Raw genomic sequence first — 16,406 nt, 5'->3', positions numbered from 1 at the left:
GAGATTTGGTAGAGCCTGGATACATTGTCATGAAAAGGGGCACAAATAAACTTTATGCTAGCAGCAGCAGACGTGTGCATAGCAATTCAACGGAGCGGTAAAAATAGCAGAGCGTGCTGGGTATGAGTAGAAGGAAAAGCACGTTCTTGTTGTCATGGTGATACCCTGTTACGAAAGCACTTGTTTGGAAGTATTCCTGAATGAACTTAAATTTCTATTCACGTCTACTACTGATGCGCACGCATTCACAGGAGTTATATACAAATTACACATGCGTCTTAAAAAAAGAGAATACAGCAAACAGTGGCCACTCGCACAAACTCTTGATTTGAGTGGAAAATTAAATATAAACAGTCAGTCTCTGTATACAGAAAACAAGTCATTTATTGACATTTTAATGTAACCAGTTTTGTTTGTTAAGCAGTCTGGGAAAATGTAACATGATTTCTGGAGCATGCTCATCTTGGTACTACTTTCTGTTACTTCAATCACAGTGGTAAAAATGTTACTTTCCAAAACAGGAGCAGTTTATTGGAAATATAAAGCATTTTTGTTAAACGTTATCCTTGGATTGCGCTGCACAGCTTTGTAAGAGTTAGAGAGCCCAAACACCCATTTAACAATCTCAAAACAATCACAAGCTATAAGAGTACATTCAGTTTGTGAACCCTATCATATTTCGCTTGACACTGAAAAACAAAAAACAGTTAGGTCATTATTTCCATTTGAGAGTTTTGGTATTCTACAGCATTACTCTTCACATAGACTTCTTGGTTAGGTACTGTACATCTACCTGCAAGAAAAAAGCTAACTCACAGCTGTGATGGGTTTAGTCTGTGGCACAAAATATTGCTTGTTGTTCTACAGGTTGATTTTCAAAGGCTGTCTTTTGCATGCAATAATGTCCTTACAAAACTCTGTGTACACTTGTATGCGATCCTTCATATCCAGAACCAGTACAAATGGTTCCAGCAATTGTACAAGTCTTGTCTAATATCTGGGAAAAAAGATGTTATTTTGCACAAGATGGTGCTTAAAAAAGTTTAAGAGCAACTTAGCCACATCTTCCCGTAGTCTACAGTAATTGTTGTCCAGAAAGATAAAGGGACATTATGCTTTTCAATAGTTCTTGGAGGAGAACAAACGTTGTTGTGTGCTGTAGGTCCTGTTCAATAGTTGAAGTATCAATATTTTCCACTTTGTGAAACAAACAGAAATATCACTTCCATATTATCTGTCTATTCACAGTAATGTCCTCCGGTCCAAGGAATTTTATTATTACAAAAGAGGAAAAAACAGCATTTGTACATTATAATTTTCTCACTTCCAAAACCCGAATCTGTTAAATCTGTGCAGATGGAAATACTCTCAAATTAGGTCATGTGCAAGCAAACATTCGCATTTATGTTGAATAAAAGTCTCTTCAGCGATGATCAAGTTCACATCCATGACTCCCGTTCTTCTTTGAAGACACTAAAAAGTTTGAATGTCTCCAATAATACATTACAACAAAATCACAGCTGAACTCCAAGGGATTTTTTCTCTCTCCGCAACTTCATTTTCAAGAACATCCAGGCTGAATTTAAAATATTTTGACAGATGGGACTACAGGATGTCAATTGCTTTATGTCGCTTTCCATATTCCACAGCCCTTTCAACTGGAGCCTCCCGGTCTTCATCATCTGAAAAAAAACAACAACAACAACTATTACAACTAAGGAAACAATGAGAGTCAAGAAAACATGCTTAATTTCATTTAAACTAATAAGAGTAAGTGCTAATGAGGCCACATCCACACTGCAACAAAATATGGTGCTCACACCAATTTCACTCTTAAACAATTCAGGTATTGACAACTGCACCTACATTAAATCCATGTAATTTGTACACTGAAGAAACAGTTTTAAATGCAGCCTGGCACAGCTCATCTGAGGTGCAGAGCATTTGCGATTTTTTTTAATACTTTATTTTTAAGTTTTTCTGTTGGATGGAAAAGGGAAAAGGACATGGGCAACAGACTGCAAGACAGACATAGGGACCATCCCAGAATACACCCCCACCCCACCCCTGCGGCTTGACAACAAAAACACATAACTTACAGTTTGGCAGTATCAGACACTATAATAGAAGCAACAAAAATGCACATGTACAACATACATATATAGGCATATTAGTTAGTAAGATAATATAATATAAGCCAAATGCTCATTTGGTCCCATCAGCTTCATTCTAGGGGTTAACCAAACATGATGCTTAAGAAGGTGCACAACAAAACACAATGTAAACTACTCACCTTTTGGCAAAACTTGCCATTTCAATCCTGTATGTTTTATGCATACTAAAATGTATTTTCTTTTTTAGGTTTCTTATTTTATGCAAGCACAAAACGTTAAAGCATTTCAATAGTATGTTTAAAAGAGCAGCGTGTACAATACATACACAAGGAATACTATACGGGACTCTTTTCTGCATTTAAATGCATTTGTAACTTTCAAAACTTTGCAGTGTGCATGTAACCCAAGATGTATTTAGTCACAGAGGGAGCTGATGAAGGGGGACTATATGTCCAGACAATAGTTCTCCATGATATCTGTGTCCACTATACACATCTACATGGCTAAACAATGGTGGTTTTGAAAGGGCTTATTATTAAGAACATCAAAACCATAGTATGAAACAAATGGCATTCAGAACAGCAAAATGGAGTGTACATGCCGACACAACAGCTCTACACAAGCAAACACAAAGATTAGTAAAGACAACAGCTGTGTTTCCATTAAAGATTTGCCCAAAACTTTAGTTCTATTTTCTGAATGTCGACAAAATAACTATTACGATAGGACTGCGTTTCCATTAACCGATGTTATGCGATTAAAAGGTAATCTTGTCGTCTCGCAAGAAGTCATTCCAAAAAATATGACAATGATAGGCATGGGCCGGTATAAGATAACCTTTAGCAAAAATACCACGGTTTCACGGTGTTGCGATATACAATAAAATGTGTTATTTTCAAATGCCAGGTAAAAATAAAGCCTTTAAATTTATAATATGCTTTCAAAAAATATAATATTTGTGTAATGTATAATAAACGTAAACATCAAATCAATCACATGACTTTTGTATAAACACAGCTCATACCTTGGAGACGGTATCACAGAACATTTTAGTGGTTTTGAAACCTTGACTGTTTAAAACCTCGGTATACCTTGAAACCGGTATCCGGCCCATGCCAACACAATAAGTGTGTTTTGCTTTATATGGTGCTGTGCAGACCTATACACGGGTGACATCAAAATACGAGAGCATACAGAGCAGTTGACTCACGAATATCTCTCACAATATTTTGATGTCATGCGCTTTTCGGTTCTGGTGACACCACATGAAGTCGAACACACCTCTTCTGTCTTGTCCTTCAACCAAACTAACCGTGCCGTGAGGTGACCTGTAAATGCGATATGTTCATTTTTCGAATTGCCTAAAAAAAAACACCTCACCCGAGAGTAATAACTTTTTTGTGATATATGGGAGTTTATGTGAAATTGACCCATTTCCATTGGCTGCATTTTCAATTTGGGCAATTTGAAGGGTAATGGAAACGCAGCTACTGACTGGCGTTTGGACAGTAAAGTACACGCACATGAGAGTCAAATGATGCATGCTGGGGAGAGGATGAACCACATAACCACATGGCCCAAACATTTTAAAGATATCACGCTCATTCAGGCCCTCCATCTCTGACATTCACACATGCTCTCAGCACACTAAGTTGAGTGCTTCACCTACGACTAATCACAAAAAGGCTACAAAGTTTGTTGCGTTAAAAAAAACTAATTTAGTATGCTGCAAGCCCATGAGGACTGAACCAATGGCTTAATTTAAGCAGCACATCAACAGGACAGGGGAGGGGAGGGGGAGAGGAGACGGAATAGCAAAGCGGTCGCAATCCCCCTGGCTCACCTTGGACGTCTTCCTCCCCACCATCACCATCCTCTTCCTCATTGTAGGCCAGCTCGGCCTGCTTGTCCGCCTCATACTCACCCACGTTGCCGTCGTCCCCGTTGTAGTCCGCCAGCTTATTGCCGTGTTGCGGATCTACAGGGGACTCATTTTCATCAAAGAAACGGCCTGCAGAGGCAGAGAACGGCCCCATCAGGAAGGAAGGAAAGACAACAAGAAAGAAAAAAGAACAATAATAGACAAAATGGAGAAGAAAAGCAGAACAGTCAGAAAAAGCATGAAAAACAAACAGACAGATAAGAAACATTCACAGCAGGAATAAAGAAAAATTAAAAGGTGCAAACTAAACCGAAGGTACAGTAGTGACAAAAATATGCATACGCCATAACTTAGGCCCAAGAAAATGGCAGAGGGCAAGTGAGGAATGGAGCTGGTGGTAGAGGACCTTAAACAATAAAAGGTGGGCTGGATGGAATGGGGAATATGGTAGTATAGAGGAATTATGGCCAGAGAGAGCGAAATCAGGCAGCACAGTTATCAGCCTTATCAGCAGAACACACACATACACAAAATGTCTGAATTTATATTGGCAAACAAGAATAAAGTCTATACAGCTTTACAATCTATATTGCACACACATTGTCCACTCTGTCTGCACTTTTTACTTACATTCGCACAAAGCAAAAAAACATGGGTTTATAGTGAAATATTCCTTTACTTTAGGAGACTATAACTGAGATGTGGTTAGATAATCTACTGGTATCTTACCATCAAATGACAGTAACACATACATGAACAATCCTGAGTTAGTTAGTTGTCTGAATTAGAGACATCATTCATCCTTACCACAGTACTGTTAAATACTTACTCTGACGGTGACGTGGGGGGTCGGCGGGCGCAGGTTCTCTGCCATTGTGAGGATCGATAGGTTTGGGCAGGACCTCAGCAGGGTTAGGAGGAGGAGGAAGTCCAACACCCTCTGCCTTAAAATCTTCTGGAGCTAAAGAAACAGAAAATCTAATTTAAAAGAAAGTGTGGCACAGCTAACTATATAATTAAAATGAGTCCAGGAAAAATAACTGCCCAAAAATCAATATCAGCCATGATTTAACATTATTTGTTTTAAAATTATAGCTGGTCATTTAGGTGTGGTTTCCCAGACAGGGCTTATCCTAGTCCCAGATTAAAATGCATGTTTGAGCTGCTTTCATTTATAAACATACTGCACTTTGTATCAGTGCCATTGTTTTGTCTGAAGATGCACACAATTATAGATTTTGTAAGGTATTTTTGTAAAAACTACTTAAAATGTCCTAATATAACTAAAGCCTACAGTAGTCCTGGATTAATCTTAACCCTGTCCTATGTGTTTTGTGCTGAATTAACTGCAGAAAACAGTGGATCAAAGGAAGATAATACAAAATCTAAATGAAAAACTTGTATGTATAGCAATGTAATATACATATAGTAATGTAATCTATTTAGTAACTTCCCATAGATGTGTGAGTGTGTGTTTGAACACTGAACGGGTACAGAATTAATATAAACAGAAAAAAATGAAAACATAATCTCTCACCTCCTAGTTGTCTTCGCTGCTCCCCAAACTCATCTGCCTTTATGGCCACCTTATTATCCTCATCAAACAGCACGGGTTTGTCACCCACTGGCTTTGGAACCTGCTGCTGCTGCTGGATGAGGCCCTCGTGTTTCCTCAAATGCAGACTTTCATCGTTGGGCAAATCTGGTTTATCCAGCGGCTGCCCACGGGCATGATCATCTCCTGGTCGGGCTATGGCTCCAAGCCCTGCCCTCTCTTCCTTTAGCATAGCTGCAGCCTCTGCAGGCTCCATGTGTTTCTGTGTGATGGCCGGCTTCTTTAGTGCTAGAGTAACGTGTGAAATGTTCAGTTAAAAGAAATGACTGCCATGGACTATTATTAGTATAATTTAAATAATACATCTATTTATCTACTCTCTTTTTATTAACATTAGTTAATCCAGTTAATCCATTAGTACTTTACTAGCCAACATAAACTACACATATTTGTATAAGTATTTCTTAATGTTATTTAATATAAAATACAATCATTCATTCATGTTAGTCCATTGGCAACCAACATTTGATTTTAAATGTATTAGTAAATGTTGAAAATAAAATGTAGCTAATAGACTAAATGCTGTACAAGTATTGTTCATTGTTATTTAATTTTATGTTCACAAATAAAACCTTTTCGTAAATCAGCATTTAACAGTTTTGTGGTCTGCTACAGTTGTCCATCCAGTTACTCACCAAACTGTCCAACGTCTATCTTGCCTACTTCACTGTCCTCAATGCCAGGCATTCCTGCATCACTACCAGGTTTAACCATTTCATCTTTTGTGTGTGATAGAGAGAAAAACAATATATAAGTAAACATAAAAGTCAATATGAATTTGATAACCCAAATGTCTCATTTAGCACTTTCCCCGCCATTGACAAGTTAACTCGCCAATTAAGAGAAAATGCTTCATTGTCAATGACGAGTTTTTCCGGGCAAATCTTACCCAGTTCAAACTCTGCGTATGTTTTGAGGATCACTGTGAATCTGATCTCTATCAAAAGTCCTTCACAAAAATTTAATTATCTCAGCCTTTTGCTCAAAATGTGGTATTTTTGGAGAACCTACCCATATTTGAGAGGTGATAAAAACATATAAAGGTAGGATGAAATGTTTTTTTGTTTGTTGAAAGCAGAGGGTCTGTACTTTCATTTGATATATTGTATGTTTATATATTTAAAGAAGAACATTTTCTGGAAGGCATTAAACTTTTGTGAAAATCATAAAAAATGCTGGCGCTGGCTCAAAACGATGGTGGGGAAAAGATTTAATAATGTGTTTTTGCTACCTTTAAGACCCGGGCCATCATGTTGTAAAGCCACAGTGTGGTGCTCCACAGCGTCTCTGTCTAGTCTTTTGTTCAAGTTCGGTTCCAGATCCAGTTGCCGACCCACTCCTTCTTTTTTACCAGTCTCTATTAAACTCTGCACTCACCAAAACAGTTTTAAAAAGAAGGTTATAAAGTGTGTAAATACAGGCATGAATGAGTGTGTACAGTATCTTATACATATCAAAGCACCTGTCTGAGTTTGGCCGCATCATCCTCCGCTCTCTTCTTGCTCTCTTCATACTCTGCTTTCAGCTCAGCCATTTTGTGGCCACACTGCAAGCTGCAAGAGCAAGAGGAGTAAAGTAATATTCCTTCTTATGGCTTAAATAAAGAATACTATCCAAATAAAAAAAATGCTTTAGATCTGCAAATCTAGTATCGCTTTGATGTATTGGCTCTATAAGGCATGCAATCCCTTCATAATCAGTAAGGGTGTTTGTAATCACCTCTCATATTCTATTTTTTTCTCCAGGTTGGTGTTGTTTTTCCGCACCTCCCTTAACTGGTCTTCCTGTCGGATGATTTCCTGTCTTAACTCCTTCATTTGCTCTGTAAATGTAAACACATTCCTTTAGAATTAATTCCTGTATATCCCATAAGATCAGCAGTCAAATGCACAAACATTTTATATTATGATCTAATAATTAGCATCAGATTGGGGAGAAACAACAAAGAGCTATAACATCAATAATATGTTACAGCCGAATTAGGGCTGCACTTGACTTGCATAATCCTAGATAATTTAAGTGTTGATACTGAGAAACAGCACCCTCTGGTGAACATCTTACCCTTTAGCCTGTGAAGCTCCGACATCTGGGCACTGACATCAATTTGGAGTTTATTCTGTAAAACACACGCCAATAAACGTCAAGACAGACAATCCAAAATATATCTAAAATATGTGATAATACTTAGTGGTCTAGTTTAAGAAAACGTGAAAAAAAACAAATGCTTATATGAATTAAATTATAATTAAATGTTAATAAATGATAATATTGCTTTAGAGTAGCCAAAAATATACAATGCAACACATTTTTGAAGTAACATTTAAATAAGCAAAACAATATATAAATTGTTTAAAAGCCATAAATATTTTGTGTCTATGCAACACCAATTGTATTGCATAAAATATATTATGCATTAGTGCTATATTAAACTGTTGAATACATTCTTTTATATACCTAAATTACACAAATGTTTGTAGTGTTTTATTTTTAGAAATAAAATTTCCCATCTTATCTGTAGCTGTGGAAAACAAATCATCACCTTTCAAGGCTTTACAAACCAAACCGTCCATTTTCTCTTTTTGTGATTCATGTGAGGCATACGTTACTGCTTATTAAAATCTATAAAAATTGTGAGCCCTTTTAGGACCAAGCACTTTAACAAAATTTGAAATTCACATTTCTGGTTGTAACCCAAGCATGCACTCTAAAAAAACAATTCTAAATAGCACAAAAAAATAGCACTAGCTCGTAATCATAGGGGAACCATTTTTAGTACTACAGCACATATGTAGCACCTGTGCAAAACCACATGCTGCTATGTAGAACCATAAGAGGTTCTTCATAGGTGCTATATAGCACCAAAAAATGTTTCCCCTATGATTACGAGCTTTCAGTGCTATTTGGCACCATTTTTTAGAATATGCCTGACACACTTTACACCATTACAAATTAATTCCGTGTTGCTGGATACTTTGTGTTTTACTCTTTTTACACCTGAAGAGGTAGTCAGAGGCTAACAGTTACCGCTAGACAATTCACCTCTTACTACATAGATTCCACTATCAGATTGAGACAAGCTTACCTCAACATACATAAAACCACTGGGATCATGGGTTAATCAAGATTTCTTTTTAAAACTGTGTATCCAAAACATGATTACTGCCATTTTCCAACAAGACTATGAAAATTTGATTAGGCCTAGATGGTAATGCACTGTCTGTACTAAATATATTAAAGGGATACTTCACCGATTTAGCATTCAGCTTTGTAGCTGTAGAAACCCGGCAGTATTACTGAATGACCATGTTTCCCTCCATCATTTCCCCCTGAGAGGAGAGATATCTGCATTTTGGTTCTGCAAAAAAGTCCTCCGATGATGCAAAAATCGTCATATTACATCATCGGAGGACTTTTTTGCAGAACCAAAATGCAGATATCTCTCCTCTCAGGGGGAAATGAGGGAGGGAAACATGGTCATTCAGTAATACTGCCGGGTTTCTACAGATACAAAGCTGAATGCTAAATCGGTGAAGTATCCCTTTAATGTACACATTTCCAAATGTTTTCATAAGTCACACTAATTAAAGGTCTATCTAGCAGCGAGACTGTGAATTGCAACCAACAACTCAGTCCACAACTCAACCCTCCCTTACGAAACACAAAGGCCCTGTCCCAAATGGTACACTTCATGTGGACTTTCAGTCTTGTGACCTTAAATTGCACGTGCTTGCTAAGAAAACGAGTCCATAAGGTGTAAAAATGTGTCATTTTCACGCTCCACAGTGTGCTCATCAGCGCCCCCTTGCACCCTTAATGCAGTCTTCGGCAAGGCTCGCATTGCTGCAGTCTCCACACACTTTACCAACCCAGAAAACCTTGCCACTGAGCAATCAGACGACGGACAGGAGGAGTTCACACTGATGGGCAACTTCTCTTCCTATTTCCGGCATGATGCTCAAGTCTGTCCCAAAATATGACTCCGGTGCACTTAGGGTTTCTAAAATGTGCACTACATGATGTCATCAAAGTGTGGAGTCTGAGGAAGTCCACAAGTCCAGAGTGTGCATTTGGGACAGGGCCAAAGAGAAGCTACAGTAGCCTCCAAAAGACAAATGTGTCATCGTCAGAAACAACGTTGTGACAAAACAAGCTCTTAAGAACAGTTTGTCCATTTAGGGCTACTGTAGAAACAATGCCCACGGTGTAGATAAAAACAGCTCAATCTAAGGTAATGAAAAAATACAGTTCATTTTGTAAGGTATTTACACACCACAAATAATTTAGTTATGTATATTATATTGCATTTCTGTCAAGAGATCCTCATAAAAGTTACACAATGCACCTGTAAGAATCTAATGGTCAAGGGGTCAATGATTTGCCATCATCACAAATTCAAATGCAAATATTGGCTATTAAAAACATTATGAGGAGCTACAACCCAAAAAGGGCACAAAAAGAAAAGAACACAACCCACACACCCCAACAGAACAGAAGAAATTAATGAGAGGGGTCAATAATTAAAGCATCAATGTCACACTACAGAAAAGATAAAAGCTTAGCTCAGCACCCCCAACCCCTATTCAGCAGGTGAAAGATGCAGAGCCTCTTTGCATCACTTCAAACCACTAAAGTGCTCTTTGGCTCAACATATGCCTTTGGTCAAGGACACATGCAGATCCAGAAAAAAAACAGCAGATTTTCATGCAATATGATCTGGCCCTTAATACTGTAATACTTCCGTAAACACAGCAGTTCACAACACATTGCACTTTTGAAAATTGAGTAAAACTGGTTATTCCACCAGAAAAAAAGGACTTGGAGGAATGAAAAAGTAAGCAGTCATGCGCTGTAGTAAGTCATTACAGAGCAAGTTATTAATTTAATTTGAACTGCTTTTGTAGAATTCTGACACTATTCTTTATGTATAATATTCCTGTATGTGGGTAAAGAAAACTATTAACCCATGTAAACATTAACTGGTCCTGCATACTAGAACTGGGCAAAAAAAAAACATTGCCTGCGATTCTCATGCGTGTCTCATTAGTAAAGCCGGTTTGGTGATTAGTAGTAAATCGTCATCACCTGCTTTCAGATGGAGCGGCATTTACTACACAAAGCCATATTTCACCAAGAAGATCACATACATCATCAATTTTCCACCATTATGAACACAATTTTTTCTCAGTGAAATTTGGCTCTGTGAAGTAAATGCCAAACAGTGTCAGAATTCGCTAACCCTACATACACACTGAACTTACACAGAACAGTTTCTTCACTAGACCACTTAAGTTTCATTTGACGAACATCAACAAGTTAACAATATAAATGAATATATTTGAGATCATTCCACCCCTTCAATTCATGTTATTTGATTTCTCACACTCCCAGAGATTACATTAAAGGCGGGGTCCATGATCTCTGAAAGCCAATGTTGACATTTGATATCACCTAAAAACACGCCGCTACCCCAATAGAATCTGGACCTTCTTTTGGTAGACCTGCCCCACACATACGCATCCCAGGCAACGATGTCGGTTAGTAAACCCGCCCCTTACTGCTGATTGGCTACAAGTGTGTTTTGGTAGTCAACCCGACTCGCTTTTCCAAAGTGTTTTTCAAAAATCACGCACCCCACCTTTAAATCAGGTCTCAAATCCTCTTACAGTACATTTTGGTGATTTTAGCAAGTAAGGTGTTTATATGAAAATGTAACTAAGATAATTAATGATCCCAAATAATATTGGTTAACCATAAACACAATGGATAGAATAACTATCATTCAGAGTGTGGTACTGGCCTGGGGTGTGCTTCACAAAAGCATTGTTAGCTAATTATGGTCGCGGTTACCATTGAACTCTTTTCGACCATTGTTGCTTTCAAGGAAACTGGACAGATGCTGTTAGTTGGTAAATGCCGTATATGTACACCATCATGTGGGGAAAACACCTTTATTGAGGAGCATTTAAAAGTGGTTATTTTTTCAGTGACAGAACATAATATGGGACATGTTTGCAACTACCATGTCAATAACAAATATTTTATCATAAAATAGACAATAAAAAAGCATACTGTTTTATTATTGTCTGTTTGGTGTCTCCCGCATTGTCACGACATGATAAAGATCATTAGTCATGCCGCAAATATGCCTCAAGTCGTTGGCTCAAAAAAAACCTTCCTGTATTCGAGATCTTTATAAAGCAAAGATGATAGCAAGCTAATTATATACCAGCCAATCTACGATTTCGTAATAGAAAAGGAAAAATAAATGGGTGTGTTGTTTGTGCATACATGTTGACACACCAGCCATCCACCTTTGATACACTGTACATATTTATACAATGACAGTCCCAGCAAGAATCAAATTCTATTTTTTAAACCATTGACACACTGGGTTGTGGTGTACCAGGAAACATTTTCCACCATCCATTCTTGGAATTTGTCGCTCTATTTGTTAGTTTACGTGTACATTTAATCATTTTTGCTGACACTTTTATTCAAAGCGACTTACAAATAAGACCGCATTTAACTTGGTTGACAAAACAGTTGTTCAGAGGGTTGACAATGGAGAGTCAAGAGCAATAGAACGGTAAATGCAAAGAAAGGTAGATATTTCCCTGAAAGTGAATCAAATTTGTTCTGCTGTCCCTTGCAACATGGAGTATGAGGGGCTCTTACAGCCCCAAGCACACAGATCATATGGGTTCAGGCCACAGGCTTTCAGGTGTGTCACATAACCCCAGGGTAGCCTTCAAGCCAAAGGCTTGAATCTATTAAGAGTAGTGTGGCAGGTATGCTCTCTCTCTCTCTCCCCACGAAATTATATCTTTTGCTTCTACCTGCCAGTCAGGCACCCAATTATGCTGATATTATAAACATGCCAGACAAGGCCTAAAGAGGTCCTTTGCAGTTATGCAGGAGAACCATTTCTGATCTCCAAAAAACCTGTCAAGTCAAATGTTTTTAATAAAACTATTACTTTCTTACCTTTATAGTCTGTAGAACCTGTTAAAACTAATAAAAAACATTTGTGCAAACAGAAAGGTTCTGCATAAGTTAAAGTTCATTACGGAACCAAACACCCCAAAATAGTGCTTCTATGTTATCGTTAAGCATCATCTGTCATATGAGGCATAACAGTGGTTGGGTTCAAAGGCAAAATGCGCACGAGTACACAGGGGAACCCTTCTCTCACCCACCTTTTCATCGTTGCAGGATTTCAGCTGCTCATCCCTGGCCTCCAGTTTGCTCTCCAGCGTGCTGTAATCTCCATCTTTCTGCTCGATTTGTTTCCTGTGCGCGTCCACCTGCATCATCAGCTCGGAGTTTCTCTTCTCCAGGCGGGAGCGCGCAGCGTCGGTGCGCTTCACCTGCGTTTGCACCTCGGCAAGCTCGTCCAGCAGCCTGCCGTGCTTAGTGGACACGCTCCAGTAGTTAAACGACACAATGCCAATAATCACCAATAACGCGATCAGGATGAAAGACGGGAGGCGACCTCCGCGTCGATTCGCGCTGAACCCGATCATCGTGTGAACGAACAGACACGCAAATAGCGATCAGTGGCTTTGTGTGAGCGTTAAAATCCGTTTACCAAAAGTTACTATGTTAAAGTATTTAAATGAGACTCATATCTCCTCAATCGTTCGGTTTACAGCAACCTTGAGATTAAGTAGGTGACAACTACAGTTTTGACGTTTCCTCCGTGTTCCTTCCGCACAGTTGGCGAATTCTCGCTTTTCCTTGTTTGCATTCATGCAACGCTACTGTCAGTAGATCAAATACATGAACACGCACACACAGCCGACGTGGCCTATTTGAGAGCTCAGCTGATGCGAGCTAACAGCGCAAACCATAAGATTCCCTTCCTCCGGCTGATCCTTAAAAACTTGATTGTGCACTTTTATTCGGTTAAGGTCATCTCTGCTGATCTGCCGTCATGCTCGTGTGATGTACAGACTTCTGAATGCAGAGATCAGCTGTTAATAGTATTAGCAATTACCTTGCTAAAGTGTCACGCGTCGATCTAATAGCAAAACCGGTGGAGCAAGAACTGTATCCTGGTTTATTCAAACAACCCGATATTGATCTATCCTAAACACAGCGACAAACTCACAAAGCAGATCTGAAAAAAAGATGAGCTCGTGAAAAGCTCTATTAACATTAGCTACAGAGCACAGGCTATTAGCATCGCATTTGACACTACCAAACGAAACCGGATGTACAGTAATCTGTAAGCGCTTTATATACGCCCCTTAAGTAAAGCAACACACTATAAACAAACAGAAAATATGCGTTTGTCGCGTCTCTAAATGCAACTCTATGTAAGATTGTGACTATACATACACAGCTAGCCTTAGAGTTCGCTTAAAAGTCAACAACAGCAGGCGTCCTTATGTCGGTAACTTACAGACGTAAGATGGAAAAATAAACGCCGAATTCGTGTATACAGAAATAAACAACAAAAGATGATAAAATGTAGACGGGTTGTTATTTTGAATCTTTAACTGAGAGGAGCCGTCTCGATTAATTTCAGAAAAATGTCGCCCAGCGTGTAAGGTGTACAGAGAGATGTGATCCACAGCTACGACACCCAATCAGTGGACACAACCGTATGAAGTAAACGTATCTGATTGGCTGCGTATGTAACAGTTACTGTTTGCTCAACTTTAATTGGACAATCAAATAATAAGAGAAGGCGGACTTTACATCACTAGAATGAACGTTGACGCTTCATAGGCAAAGCGTCGCGTTTATGAGGAGTTCTTTATCTAATCTATATCGGTTATAATACAACTGTCTCTGTTAAACGCCTGTTAAATAGTTTATTATACGTGATTTAATATCAGTATTCAGAAGTGATGCGACAATAATTGATTTTTATGCTCAAACACCACAAGGACTTTTCAGAGCATCAGTTTAAGTATTTGAGAAATATTTAAGAAAGCAGAAACCACCTTGTGCAGATTACCAAGAGCCCTTAGAATAGAATAGGAATCTGAACAAAACCTTTATTGAACAGCACAGTAAATACTCTGTTAGTTTTTTTTAACACAGACTGAGCCTGGTCCAAAACAAAGATATTAAGTTCAGAATTACAGTAAGATTAAATGAGATGTAATGCTGAAAGAAGCCTGACTAAGGACTCAAAAATGTATCAAAGAAATTGTCTCCCAACCGACTCAATGATATGATCTTAAAATAGCACTCTATAGTAAAAAATACAAACAGACACAATTTTATTTTGCAACACTGAAAATAAAAATTACACGCTGAGGTAAGTTGAATAATCCAGCTTCATTAAGTTCTCTGTCCTGCAGTAGCACACAATTACCAAATATATTCAATATTTAACAATGCTTTGAGAAGATGTTTAAAACAAAACGTTTCGTAAAGGGGTACATCCATCTGCCCTAAATTCTTGGTCCAATACAGACTCATTCTTTTTAGTACAGTAGCAAATTCAACACTTATTTATTCAAACAAATATTTTACCTTCATTCTGAAATAAAAATATACCCCTGCAGGTAAACACTGGTGTTTTTATTTTGTTTTTAAGAACCTTTATTATGTGGAGTAGTATCAAGTCCACATTAACTTGCTGTTGTTTCAAGAGCTACAGTTTCTGCTGATGAGATTTAGGATTTGGCCTTGGCACATGTTCAGAGGATTATAAGGAAAATGTTTTGTTGTCCGGTGGTTAAAGTGTAGTTTCTCTGCATACACTGATGAGGCTTTGAGGATGATGTGGAGATTGATGATCCAGGGTAGGCGAGGCATCTGTCTGTTTAGATCCTCGAGGTGAACGGCGTGAGGATGAGGATGGGGAACTTAAAGCTCCACAGCTCTGTAAATGCAGGTCTCCATGAGCAAGCTTCCTCGGGCTGCTTATGATCTTCTGCGACTGTGTCATTAACTATGTGGAGGATGAGAACAAAACATTGTAATTACTATACAAGTATTTAGAGGTTGATAATTATTATAAACGAATATATAAAGTAGGGATGCACCGAATGTTCGGCAACCAAAATTATTAGTCCGAAAATATCAAAAAACTAATTTTCGGTTTTCGACTGAACAAGTAAAAAAGGCCGAATTAATTTTACCGAACAATGAGACCTTTGATGACGCGATCAAATAGTAACCAGTGCAGAGTGAGAGAAAACAAACAAATGCAGCAAACATGTTGGTAAAAGAAAGTGCAAGAGGAAAACGCGAAAACATACAGCCCTACAAGTTTTATTTATCATTTAAAATCTAGACATCCTGAACACCATGTAACGAATGAGAAAGACACGGTGGCAGCGATCCTGGGTATCTGCTGAATGCACAAGTACAGCGAACAAGCGACTTTAGCTTTTCATCTCATGTCATAGAACGACAAAGAGCATCAGCAGTATGTAATAAAAACTTCCTAATACCAGTAAAGTCCTAAAATGACAAACACGGTTATATTATACAAGAAACAAAAAAAAGTTTATTAACAAAAGGTTTTTGTTAGACCACTTTGTTGAGTGCTTTTTCCTCTGTCATCTCCTGTCAATCTTGCCACCGTCTCTCTTCACGTGCTGGTTCTTGACTGTGCATGCAGGTGCGCGTCCGCTGCTCAACATATTGTGCAATATAAGCGTTGTTACAAGTTTCTTAAGGCAGAGTAATGAATAGGTCATTTGCATTTTGCACGGGAATAGATGATTGGATTAATATCCTTTTAGCTAATACTCATTTATGTGGTCGAATGTAAATGCAACAGTTTTAACAAGTCTATCTATAGGCCCTTTAATGACTGCTGAAAAAACTT

The 16,406-nt window shown here is 38.3% G+C and overlaps 2 protein-coding genes across 3 annotated transcripts in view; both read right to left on the bottom strand.

Moving 5' to 3' along the window:
* Positions 1-360: 360 nt before the first annotated feature.
* On the bottom strand, positions 361-14,177 carry golm2 (golgi membrane protein 2). 2 transcript variants are annotated; one of them, XM_065267725.2, is made up of 10 exons: positions 12,808-14,177; positions 7,673-7,727; positions 7,331-7,433; positions 7,074-7,164; positions 6,843-6,978; positions 6,247-6,330; positions 5,534-5,839; positions 4,826-4,957; positions 3,958-4,125; positions 361-1,682 (listed from the first exon to the last, which is right to left on the bottom strand). In XM_065267725.2, the coding sequence occupies exons 1-10, from the start codon at positions 13,132-13,134 to the stop codon at positions 1,606-1,608; spliced, it is 1,479 nt and encodes a 492-aa protein (XP_065123797.1). In that variant the 5' UTR covers positions 13,135-14,177; the 3' UTR covers positions 361-1,605. The 2 variants fall into 2 exon arrangements, with proteins under 2 accessions (XP_065123797.1, XP_065123798.1); XM_065267726.2 differs by lacking the exon at positions 3,958-4,125.
* Positions 14,178-14,820: 643 nt separating this feature from the next.
* fam189a1 (family with sequence similarity 189 member A1) overlaps positions 14,821-16,406 on the bottom strand; it is a 139,068-nt gene continuing 137,482 nt past the window's right edge. The window contains exon 12 of the mRNA XM_065267669.2: positions 14,821-15,521. Within this exon, the coding sequence (XP_065123741.1) occupies positions 15,306-15,521 (216 nt within the window). The 3' untranslated portion in view covers positions 14,821-15,305. The remainder of the gene's footprint in view (positions 15,522-16,406) is intronic.

This window comes from Paramisgurnus dabryanus, chromosome 2 (assembly GCF_030506205.2).
Source record: "Paramisgurnus dabryanus chromosome 2, PD_genome_1.1, whole genome shotgun sequence".
NCBI classification, from domain to species: Eukaryota; Metazoa; Chordata; class Actinopteri; order Cypriniformes; family Cobitidae; genus Paramisgurnus; species Paramisgurnus dabryanus.
This window is presented reverse-complemented; position numbering and strand designations above follow the sequence as displayed.

Excerpts from the sequence above, each read along its gene's own strand:
- golm2 (XM_065267725.2), bottom strand. The coding sequence starts at position 13,134 with ATGATCGGGTTCAGCGCGAATCGACGCGGAGGTCGCCTCCCGTCTTTC. Across the intron at positions 7,434-7,672 it reads GGAGCTTCACAGGCTAAAGG|AGCAAATGAAGGAGTTAAGA; the intron begins GTAAGATGTTCA and ends TTACATTTACAG. Across the intron at positions 7,165-7,330 it reads AAAAAAATAGAATATGAGAG|CTTGCAGTGTGGCCACAAAA; the intron begins GTGATTACAAAC and ends TTGCTCTTGCAG.